The following is a 13,068-nucleotide window of genomic DNA, read 5'->3' on the forward strand; positions in this document are numbered from 1 at the left end:
GATGTTACCCCATCTGTTTCTGCCAAATTACACTGAATAGATGGGAGTTTAGTCTTGTGTCTGAATTGAGAAATATGAAATAATCCTATATTACCTTCATTTTGTTTAACTACAGAATCATGAGATAATTCTTAATGGAATTCTACCATTCAATTAATCATTAAGGAGATTTCAAAATATGAAGATGATTCTTCATTGACATATCAATTTGATATTAATGTGAAAACTTCTGAGAAGCATTATAGCCGTAATTAAGAATCATATGATGTCTGCCTCAATATAAATTAGCAATTCCAGATTTCATACTGCAAATTGCATTGAAAATACTATGATGTGCAATAGTTTCCATTTAATTTGCCATGAGCATCAAATTCCATATTTCCTTTACTTCAGATTATTTTTCTCAAATTTTTACCAAAACACTTCACTATTGTTTAATATTTTTAAGCAAAATTTTATTTACTTATAATATCTATTGATGGCTACATGCATGGAATTTCATGTGCAAGGAAGCAAAAATATATTTAAATAATATTAGAAAGTGCTAATAATTACAACATACATATTAGCACTTGACAGAATGCATATGTGTATACAAAAAATCTTCACATTAAAAATATGTTTATGTAAAATACTATAAAATTCAAAATCCTCATATTCTATGTAATTTTCTTAATTAAATTAAGAATTTCAATCACAAATTATTTTTATATCTATTAACTTTGTATAGAATTTTTCAAAAAATGATACTATAGTGGTGTGTTGTGGCTTTTTAAGGGACTGCCCAGTTTTAAATACACCATTTTTAATCTTCACAAACACATTTACACTACAAAATTATCAAACACTTATTATTACAGACACACATAGAAAATTAGGTTAAAGAACTGCATGGTGGAGGGATTCCACAGTTTCCAGTCAAATGCATTCAGCTTTAGCATAAGTGGTGCACATGGGGAAAAAGTCGACCTCAGGGTGCAGGTCTGCCGTTCAACTGGTTGAACACCACAAGGGGGCGCTACTGCTCAAGGGCAAACAGAGGTACTACAATACCAAAATTAACTAATCACTGTCAATAACATTTTAAATTAAAATAAATAAAGTTTTCTTTTCTTTCAATATATAATCTTTTCTTTCCATGGAAATCATAACATTTAAAAACTGTTTACTTAATGGTCTTTAAATTTTCACGAAAATCTCAACTGCGTTCATAATCAAAATTTGAAAAGCTTCATTGGGTAGTTTGGATTTCAAGAATGAATAAATTTTATTTATTTCACTTTTATTGATATAAATTAATATTTAAAAAGTCATTGTATAATGAACATAGATATTATATTTTCTTTAAGGCTAATTATATTTATTAGTAAACTTTTATAACTTTAGAAAAAGTTTGAAAATTTAATTCTTATACTCTTTTACCTAATTTATTGGTTTCATTAGACATTATTATTATTAACACCAAATTAGACAACTAATGAATAAACTATTACAAAAAAAAAGTATATTTGGAAATATATTTACGTGGTAAAAAGTCCGCCAAGATTCGTTGTCCTTTTTAAGCTGAACCTGGGACCTAAATTTCTTGGTGCAATGAAGTTTCCAAACCGAATCAGTGTATTTTAAGAGGTACTGAAATGCAACACAAAAATTAATATGAAATGTGCATTTAGAAAGTAAATTTTTTTTTAATTATTTGAAATACTACAATACCGCAGAATTATACATATAGGAAAAATATATAATTCAAATTCATATAATCAAGCTCTAATTATAAATTGATACATCAGAATTTTTATTAATGAGAATCAATAAATGGGAAAGTAGATGCCTAAAAGATAATTATTTTATAAAAAATTTATTTCCCATGCATATATATATATATTGATATACATGAGAATGATACAATACATATTAAAATTGAACATTTATACAAAATATCAATTCCCTAAAACCAAACACACTTAGAATTTTTTCTCAAAAAAATTTCTTCATAACAAACTCATACTTCTTTTTATTACTTGTCATGTAGGTACAATATATTCTCTATTATATTAAAACTTTAATTAGATTCAAAGGCTACAACTATCTTTCAAATGAGCTAAGATATGCATGAAACTTGCAATTACTATTTAATTTTCTGGTGGATTTGGGGGTCATGCATTGTTATAAGTTCATTGGCTATCAGCCCTACAATTTGTTTGCTCAACAACTCAGTGACATTATTACAATCATTTCCATTTAACAGGGCCTAATAAGGATAACTTCTATTACATAAAAGACAAACTCCTGTTTGATTTTTGTTGTTATTATTTTTTCCCTCAGAAATCGAGATTTCTATCATACCCTAAAATGGGAAATATTCACAGCAGTAGGAAGAAAATTGGGAAATATGGTATAACTAGGTATAGCACACTACACTATACAATTTTTCACACATTGTATAGAGTACATATAAAATAATAAAAATCCTAAATGTTGACTTTCTTAAATAAAGAAATCACATAGTAACAAAAAGTAAAGAAATTATTTACTAGTACAGGGTTTTTCAAAATATAGTATATGTATCACTAATGATGCATAGAATTATTTTGAATGAAAAAAATTTTACATTAAATTCAATTGAATGAAAACTGGCAACTTCCATTTTACTTTTTTACAAAGTAAAATAAAAGCATTTTTTTTCCCAATAAGATTCATTTATGTAGAATAGATGAAATTTCACAAATTTTGTAAGATACCTTACAGATTCACCATATGAGCTTAGTTTTCAGACAAAAAATAAAGCATAAGAGTGCTTAATTTTATATTGCAATTTTATTTTTAGAAGTAATTTAATTACAAAGTATAATTTAATTTAAAAAGTATAGTTTTTCCTTTACTTTTGGAATTCCTTTTTACACTTTTATAATCTTTTAAATGATAGTAGTAAAATTTAACAATACTTTTTTTCCTTAGCAGGCAATAATTACCTCATTTTTCTTTTATGCTAATATCATCAATACATTTTTTTAAAAAAAACTCTAAAAAAATATCAAGGAATACAATTTGTAACTTAAGCTTGAATTTTCATTTTCTCTTATATTATTACTGACAAAAAAAATTCACACCTTAAGGATAAATATTTTTTTAATTTATCCTTCATGTTTTTTCTGAATGAATGGGTAATTCTTTTATGTCAAAAATGCAAACTTAAATTTCCATTTTTGCAGATTCTAAAAGAATTATGAATAAAAAAAATTATGCTCATATTTGAACTGAATCTAACTCTTTAACATTTTATTTTTATTTACTTATTTTTTTTTTTTTTTTATCTTCAAAATGTTGATTTTTTTTTTTTTTTTCCTTAATCAATTTTTATGTATAGCTAATATAAAATTCTAAGCAAAAAAAATTCATTTCAGCAATTAAAAAAAAGAAATTAAATGAACAGAAAATTTACCTTCATGTCTTCTTCTATTCTGTACAGCTTATCTGGGGTGAGGGTTACCAAAATGGGTTCAAGGGTTTCAAAGCTTGCCTTTTTATTGATAAATTTTGTAACTGAAAACATATCACAATCATATCAAATCAAAATAGGTACACTGATTTTATAATAAAATTCTTATTCCAAGTCTCTATATAAAAAAGATATAGAACAATTAAGCCTCTCCAAAGAGTCAATTCTTTTTTCTAGTTGGAAGAAAAATAATGGAATATTGTATTCAGCATGTGCTTATTTTAGAATGGTGCAAAATTTCAAATCATTAAAAAATATGTTAGATATTCAAAATAGAATCACATATTTCTCAAAACAAATACATTCAAAGCTTTGATAAAAAAAAAAAGTAAAATAATAATAATAATAATAATTGATTTAATATGCAAAATTGAATACACATAAAAGTTATGCCATTAATTTATTGAAAATAATTTTACAAAATGCTTTAGGTGATGTATATGTGCTCACTACTAAAAGTCTTTGTTTCTTTATTTTGCAGTTAATCAAAGACATCATACCTCACTTGTATGCAATTTCTATTTTTCATATAAATATATAATCTTTTACAACTTTTCTTATATTTTAAAGATTTGCATAAATCATCTAATACAAAGCAAGATATTTTTTGGGGGAAAAAAATCAAAGTTTTAAAAAAAATATTTAAAATACAGAAAATAAGTGTTACAGAATTTTAAAAATACCACAAAGAATACTTACCATCCATGCTTTGCTTTAACCCTTTTACTAAAGCCTTGATACACATATCCTGCAGTTTTGGTACCTCTGAAAAATAAAAAGAATGAGCCATTTTGACTTCCAAAGTGATCAAAATGATAAATGTGATTTTTGTTAGTCAATTTTCTAATCAATTAAACATTTTTTCCCATAAAATCCCTATGGAAATAATGTAAAATAATATTTTCTCAGAAGCCTTAAAATTTGAAGAAATAATTTTTTATTCACTCGGATATCTGTAAAAAACAGTACTTTCATAGAAATCAAATGAATGCTCCCCAAAAGAATATGCTTCAGAACTTTAGAAAACAGCAGAAAAGAGCAAAACTTTTCAGCTTCGTAATTTGAAAGCTTAGATCCTCAATTATACATATATATTCATTTAAAATCTTTTTTCACCTGAAAATCATTTTATTCCAAAGAAGGATGATGGGAAAAAAAGAAAAGAAAAGAAAAAAAGAAAGAAACTAACTTGCAGAATGTAAAATCCCTCAGATAGATTTTGATATAAAACATTTAATTTCCATGACATATAAGTACAAAAAGGAGTTTCATAAGTATAGATTATATCTTTATACACAAAAGTTGTACTTCAACATAGAAAGTTAGAACTCTGGAAATGATACCCATATGCAGAATGCGATGATCCTAATTCAATCAAGTAATACTTATATACCATTTTTTCAAAGCAATGTCACAGTTATTTTGTGACAAATCACAATTCAGGATTGTGATCTGATGATAAAAATGATGCTTAAGTCAATATCTTCATCTTTAACTTTCTTATCACAGAAGTGGGGGAGAATTTGGCCCTGATAGATTTAATATGTACCAAATTTATTTCGAGCCATTCTCCAATGCAATCACATTTCAAACCTAAAGCATTCCAACCTCACAGCTGGGATCTTGTCAACAGGCCACTGAGTCTCACAATGATCATAAGAGTAAAAAGTTTTACTTATACTTTTTTTTCCCTTAACAGACAATAATTGCTTTATTTCTCTTTTTTAATACCAATGTTATTTTCACGGCTTAACAAAACACTCAAAAAATATAACAAAACTCATTTTAAAATCAAAACTTTTTAAAGTTTAAAAAGCTTAGCTAAAGCTTCAATCATAGATAACAAAGAAAAAACCAGCAAAAATATAGATTATTCCCAAATCAGAGTAATTAAACCCTCTGTAGACATCATCAAAAATGCTAAAATATATGCATAAGTTATTGTCTTATCACTGTCCTATAAATATCAAAAATTGAATGAAGAGATTCATCATCAGATAGATACAAACTATTAACAAAATTATCATTTTAGTAAGAAATTTAGGCAAAATAATATAATATACAATATAATCAACATAATTACCATAATATTCATTATAAATTTAATTAGTAGTACTGGAACAAAATTGCAAATAAAAAAATACACCTATATACCAGTAAAGATATCAGATGTCTTTTTACAAACAAAATGCAATCAAAAGGTAATGTAGAAAGAAAAAAAAACCCTCCCCCTGAAATGAAAACACAGAAGAAAAAACTTATGCAAAACTTAATAGCAATATTTCTTTATTATATATATAATTCTTTTATTTTAGCATATGAAATTAATATGAAAATGCATTAAACCAATTATGGAACATTCAAGAGATAAAAATTTCTGGTTTAGTTTCCTAATCTCTACCCACATTAAAAATTTTCAGGAACTAGATTTAGCATTTATATAAAATATCAGTAAATAATTTAGTTGAATAAAATATTTAGTTCATATTTATATGAAAACATCAAACATATACTTACCACATTTTCTCCCACCATGGTACACAGATGTTCTTTCTTTTTTGGAAGATGTAATTGCAATCATAGTACTCTGGTCTGGAGATTCTAAAGAAAACAATATTAAATATACCAATAGAAAAAAACTTTTCCATACCTCTTTATAATAAAATTGTTATTTCACCCTATTAAAGCATATCTGAAATGCATTTTTGCTTGTCTTAGAAATCTTAATATTTTATTAAAAGTAATTAGTATTTATTCTGTAAAAGTATCAAATCTATATTTTTAAAAAAATATTAACTATAATTTAAAGTTTAATACATTAATTTGAGAAAATAATTAAATAATGTTAATCAGGTCTACTTTAATTTCAAAAAACTGTTTAATAATTTTTTTCTACAATTTGTATACTTATATAAATAAGTCTAGATAATAGAAGATGGGAAAAAAATGCCTAGAAGTAGAATTAACAACGTCACCAACAATTAAAAGACAAAGTACTTTTTATAATTTATAATCATGTATCATAAAACATTAAATGAAACGAGCGGACTATTTTTCTGGCGTAGGAATATCTGTGTGATTACGCTTTTGCTTTGTTCCGGCACCATTCTTTCCGCGAACTGCTTAACATGATCCTATGTGCGTAATTGTCAATATCCGTGTTCTTTTCTTTTCGTTTTCTGTGTCTAATAAATGTGCTGTCATCACGAACCATGCTGATATTTATTGAAAAGTAACAACAAATTGATTCTGGTTCGTGGTAAATGTTTCGTTAAAATGTCTAAGTGAACTGTGGGACTGAAACGAAACTGTCAAAAACGAAATTGCCAGCATGGATAAATCAAATGTCCCTGAGCTGAATGGGACTAATTATTTTATTTGGGCATTGAAAATACAGGCAGCACTGAGTTTGAAAAGATTGGACTCTGTGATACCAGATAATCTAAGTGAAAAAGACGCAGCAGAATGGAACCAGAAAAATTGTGACGCCGTTGCTTATATTAAGTTATCATTGTCAGACGAACAGGCCCTACAGTTCGCAGCAAAGGAAAATGCAAAAATTCTTTGGGATAAAATAAAGTCAACATTCACGGTTCAAGCAGAAGACCACAAAAGAGATGCCGGCAATGAATTGAAAGTAATGAATTATGATGCCAGAGAAAGAGGAATTGGTACGCAGTGTCACTCCTTAGGACTGGATGTCAGACCTAGGGAGCTCGTTTACTATACAGTGCGCGGACTGAAAAGAAAATTCTCTAATGCACGAGAAATTCTCAAAACCCAACGTGACGAGTCAATGCATGAAATATCAGAAATTTTACGTGATGAAGAAAATACCTGTTATTCGCCGACGAGTACTAGCGCTGAAGGAATCAATGCGGAAGTGTTTTATTCTAGAAAAAACAAAAGTTCTGATGTAAGGCTCTGTTACATCTGCAAACGTCCAAATCATATCGCCAAGGACTGTTTTTACAGGAATAAAAATACTAGTCGAAGGAAGTGCTCTATAATGAAAATAATCAATTACACAACACCGGGCCAACCAATCAACAAAACGACGAAGTGTTAGTGATAATGTGTTTACTACTTCTCATCAAGAAGAAAGCCTAAGTGATAAAATATGGTTGCTGGACAGTGGAGCTTCTTCTCATATGGCCAAAGACAGTATGTGGTTTGAAGAAATAATCCTTGAAACAAGAGATATTTATTTAGCAGGTAAAGACTCAAAAATTTTGTTTGAGGGAGTCGGAACAGTTAAAACAAAAACTGTAAGTAATAATCGTACAAATTTAACAATTACTAATGTTAGCTGTGTTCCTGAACTAAGATGTAATTTATTGTCAGTAACTTGTTTGATGGATAAGGGTTGTAAAATTAAATCGAATAATAATTGTATGTTGATTTTTGTTAAAGATAATAATTTAGTTACTAAAGCATTTAAAAATAACAATAGATTAGAATTATATTTGGAACCATTGTATAATTCAGAGTGTTATTTTTCTAAGCAATCCAGTAGTAATTATGAGATTTGACATTACAGATTATGTCACTTAAATCCTAAGTATATGCTTAAAATAAAAGATTATATTGATATAAAGGATTTTAGATGTGAAACTTGTGATATAAGTAAGATAACCAGAAAAACTCATCCTAATATTGACGTAAATCAAAGTTGTGAAATTCTTGAGTTGATTCATGCTGATCTGTATGGTCCTATTCAACCTGAATCATTTGGTGGAGCAAAATATTTCATGATATTGGTGGATGATTTTTCTGGCATATATTTTACTTATTTCTTAAAATATAAAAATGAAGTGTTTAATATATTTTCGCAATTTAAAGCCGAATATGAATATTTAACCGATAAACGAATTAAAAAATTAAGAACTGATAATGGCTTAGAATTTGTAAATGAACAACTTGATACTTATCTTGGTAATTCAGGAACATTTCATGTAAAAACTATTCCATACAATAGTGAAATTAATGGTAAAGCTGAAAGAGCGAACCGCATTCATTTAGAAAGGGCTAAATCTTTATTATATGAAAATGAGCTTCCATTAAAATTTTGGACCGAAGTCATTAATTGTAACACTCAAGTGTCTAACGTAAACCCACGTAAAGGAAAGGAAAAAATACCCCTTGAAATTTGGACAGATAGAAAACCGAAATGAAATTATCTTAAAAAATTCGGCTTTGTGGCTTATTTTCACGTTCCGAAAGTAATGAGAAATAAATTTGAAGTTCCAGGAAAACGTGGTATAATGCTAGGATATGCCAGAGAAAGAAAGGGTTATCGAATTTATGACATTAAAAGCCGAAAAATAATAGAAGAGAGATCAGATAAATTCAATGAATCATTAAAAGGTAGTACTTATTTGGGGAAAACGAAAGCAGAAACTTGGGATATTAATCCACTGCTTGAAACTAATCCGACGGCATGTAAGATAAATCAAAAAACAGAAAGTGAAATATCTAGTTTAGAAATTCCTGACGAATCGGCAGAGGATGAGAATAGTGATTCATCAATTCTATACCATAGTAGAACTTCGCGTCAGACAGACGCCACTATGGGGGGTGAAAACGAAACACCAGATGTTGAATCAAGTAGCAATAATATCGTAAATCAGATTCCAGTCAGACGTTCGGAAAGGCTCAAATCTAAACAAATGTCAGCTAATGTAGTTTATAACATTCCGAATACATACTTAGAGACAAAAAGTAGTGCTGATTGGAGGAACTGGGAAAGAGCAATGAAAAACGAATTGGATTCGTTAAATAAACACGTAGTTTGGGAAATAATGAATAAGCCTGCAAAAATAAAATTAATAAAAAGCAAATGGATATATTCTTTAAAACAAGATAACTCTGGTGAAACAAAATATAAAGCGAGACTTGTAGCAGCAGATTTTAATCAAATAAAGGTTCTAATTCACCTGTTGTGAATATTGAATTTTTCAGAATGTTAATGGCATTTGCATCTAAATTAAATTTATTTCTTAAATTCTTTGATGTTAAAACTGCATATTTATATAGTGATATTGAAGAAACTGTTTATATGTTACCTCCACCTGATTATGAAAAATCAGTTGGAGATGAAAAAGTTTATAAGTTGCAAAAGAGTATCTATGGCTTACCACAATCTGGTAGAAACTGGCATATGACTATAAAAGGTGAATTAAAAAAATTAGGATTGATGCAACTGGCCTCTGATAATTGTGTTAATTAAAACTGTTGGTAAAAATATTTTTATATTGTGTATGTACGTAGATGATTTAGCAATTTTTTCTAATAATAATGAAATGTATCAAAAGATTGTAAATAGCATCAAAAGCAGATTTGAATTACAAGAGAACAAAACTGATAAGTTTATATGCATAGAAATTGTTAAAAATGAAAATGGTATTAGTCTGTGTCAATCTGAATATATTGAATCATTATTGGTTAAACATAATCTAGAAAGATGTAAAAGTGTTAAAACTCCAATTGTAAAAGGAGATGATAATAGTTTCCCTTCAACAAATAAACTGGTTGACATCGCGATGTATCAAAAATTAATTGGTGAACGTTTATATTTAGCTAATATAACACGGCCTGATTTATCATTTGTAACCACATATTTGTCATAATTTAATCATAAACCAGAAAAAAGACACTATAATTTGGCTAAAAGAATACTAAGATATTTTATGGGTTCAAAAGATAAAAAATTGTTTTATGATAGTAAGTTTGGTTTTCTTAATGTAAGTTCCGATGCTAGTTGGGGGAATGCAGAAAATGGCAAATCATTTTCTGGCGGTGTAATTAAATTAGATAATTAATTAATTTCATTGAAATGTCATAAAAAAAAAGTGTCAGTCTGTCAACATTTGAAGCTGAGTTATTTGCTATTTCTGAAATATGTAAAGACATTATTTGGACTGTAAACTTATTAACCGAGTTAAACGGTAAACAATTTATAAATAATGCTGTAACCTTAAACTCAAATAGTCGAGCAACAATTCAGTGCACCAGGTCTTCAAATAAATCAAGACATGAATTTACGTTTGTGAAAGATTTGTTCGAAGAAAATGCAATTAAATTAGAATATGTTCAAACAGAATATTTGACTGCAGATTTTCTTACAAAAGCTGTCTGTGAAGAAAAGCTAAAATATTTTGTTAATTTTTGTATGTACATATAATTTTTTGTATTATTGTGTGTATTATAAATGCTCAAAAAATGTTACTCGCAGGAAGGGTGTGTTGGGATGAAGCGAGCGGACTATTTTTCTGGCGTAGGAATATCTGTGTGATTACGCTTTTGCTTCATTCCGACACCATTCCTCCCGCGAACTGCTTAACATGATGCTGTGTGCGTAATTGTCAATATCTGTGTTCTTTTCTTTTCGTTTTCTGTGTCTAATAAAAGTGCTGTCTTCAAGAACCATGCTGAGATTTATTAAAAAGTAACAAAAAAATCTTTCAGGTAAAATATTTTGAATCCCTCCCCCTTAACCTATAAGCAAGGTGATACAGAAATGAAGAAAAGAAAAAAGAAAAGAAAAAATTATTTAGATAATATTTGCTAATTCTTAAGATTTTGAATGACCACTTTTAAAAAAGTCCAAGAAATATAAAAGTAGTAGAATATATATATAGAAAACTTGAACAATTTTTTTTAAGATCCCATTTCAGGCAGAATGAAATGGAATAGTTTTTAATGTAAATGAAGAATTCATGTCATGTTGCCAAAAAATTTCTTGGCCTTAAAAGGATTTCAGAAGAAAGGGACACTAATTATGGCATGTTTAAAAATGAACATGCACAGCATTATGTAGCAGTTTTGTGTCAACAGAAAAGAAATTTGGAATAATATCAATTGCCTCAGTCATTTCACATTAACTTTCTATCTTTTGAATATACAATAAAATGCATAGTATTAAAATAAATATTGATATATAAAAACAGTTTATTAAATTAAGATACAGAAGGCAATAAAAAGACATTAGATATTGTTGAAAGAGATGATGGCATACCTCTTTTCCTGGTGGTGTTTTTATCAGAATTTCTAACTTCTGAGACCTTAAAAATGACAAAAATATTAAAAATAATAAAATTGTTTTCATATCACAAAATTCAAGCTCACTCTTTTAAAGTGAATGTAAAAGATATATGTACCTTCCGGGGTAAGGAACGGAATTCTTCAAAAAAAATTAAGCCTGTCCATGTAAAAATAACCCATAATCTCTTCGAAAAATTATCAGAAAACATTGGTTGTGTCACACAAAAACAAAACTGTAAGTATGTTTAGCCTTTACACTTTATATTTTGGTGAAAAAAATCAACCTCTTCTGATAAGAATTACATTAAGAAATAGGAAACTGATTTCATTAAAGAGTTAGATCATTAATCATTAAAAAATAAGATCTGTATATGGCCTCAAGGATAATCTGTGCTTGCATACTTGGAACAGGAGAACAAGAATATCTATATACCTATTCTTGTAAATGGCCTGCTCCTTTTTTTTCTCTATATCTACATAATCCAGTTGTATCAACGAAGATACCACATATTTTAGAAGTTGGCACAAAATAATCCATTTTAAGAAGCAATTTAAAGTACATGCAAAAATTAACAGACGAAAGTATAAAAATTAGAAAATATTAAAATTAGAAAAGTTATTTATTGGTATAATTATCTTAGAAATAACATCATGTATACACTTATGTTACTTATTTTCCATAAAAAATTCTAATAAAACAAAAAATTTTGAATCATAAAAAATTTTACACAACGACTCGGGACAAAGTAACCCACATCAGATTGTGACAAGTATTGCTATTAAACCTTGCATATAGATACTTATCTGAGATAAAATATAGTTCCCTACAAGTCTCTACTTGCCAAATTTGTTGAAGTTTGTTTATCTCATAAATTAGTAAACAAGCCTGAATAAACAAATTAATTCACTGATTATTATTTTGCAAACAGAAATGTGACATAATATAATTATAACTGAAAATAATAAATACTTTGCTAAATCAATGCACTAAAAGGTGCTTTAATTTTAAAAAGGAAATGCTATAAGAATGTATATAAAAGCTTGCATTTGTTTTAATAGATCAAAATATGTGTCATTGTTAAAATCTCAACAAAAATATCAAGACTTTGAATCTTTTTTTTTTTTTTTTTTTTTTTTTTTTTTAATAATTTTGAAAAATCACATCTTGAAAAGGAAGCACATTTGAGTCCCAAAATGTCTTGCAAATACAATATATTTAAGTAATTGCAAGCTCTAAAAACAATGAGATAAAAAACATATTTTTTTGGAATGCCTTCGGAAATTGAAATTTTATCATTTTTAATATCAAATGTTCTGTTGGAGTTTTTTTTAATGCAAATTTCATTATATATGTATGTATTATACATAATTAAGACTGTTTCTCACTGAATAAATTAGTCTTTTTTTTTCATTAGCTAGGTTTTATCTGTTTTGAGCAATAAAAGCTAACACAAACCTCTGCAAATATAAAAATCAGCATATGTTATAAAACAAAAATGGCTGGCATCTTTCAATTGGGAAAAAGA

At 27.6% G+C, this 13,068-nt stretch overlaps 1 protein-coding gene across 2 annotated transcripts in view; it reads right to left on the reverse strand.

Annotated features, from left to right (window-relative positions):
- The window catches only part of LOC129975824 (transcription elongation factor B polypeptide 3-like), a 35,728-nt gene that overhangs the window by 12,093 nt on the left and 10,567 nt on the right, over positions 1-13,068 (reverse strand). For both annotated transcript variants that reach the window (XM_056089052.1, XM_056089051.1), the window contains exons 4-8: positions 11,517-11,562; positions 6,017-6,100; positions 4,199-4,264; positions 3,443-3,543; positions 1,525-1,632 (exon numbers count right to left, since the gene is read on the reverse strand). In XM_056089052.1, the coding sequence (XP_055945027.1) occupies positions 1,525-1,632; positions 3,443-3,543; positions 4,199-4,264; positions 6,017-6,100; positions 11,517-11,562 (405 nt within the window). The remainder of the gene's footprint in view (positions 1-1,524; positions 1,633-3,442; positions 3,544-4,198; positions 4,265-6,016; positions 6,101-11,516; positions 11,563-13,068) is intronic.

This window comes from Argiope bruennichi, chromosome 7 (assembly GCF_947563725.1).
Source record: "Argiope bruennichi chromosome 7, qqArgBrue1.1, whole genome shotgun sequence".
In the NCBI taxonomy this organism is placed as follows: domain Eukaryota; kingdom Metazoa; phylum Arthropoda; class Arachnida; order Araneae; family Araneidae; genus Argiope; species Argiope bruennichi.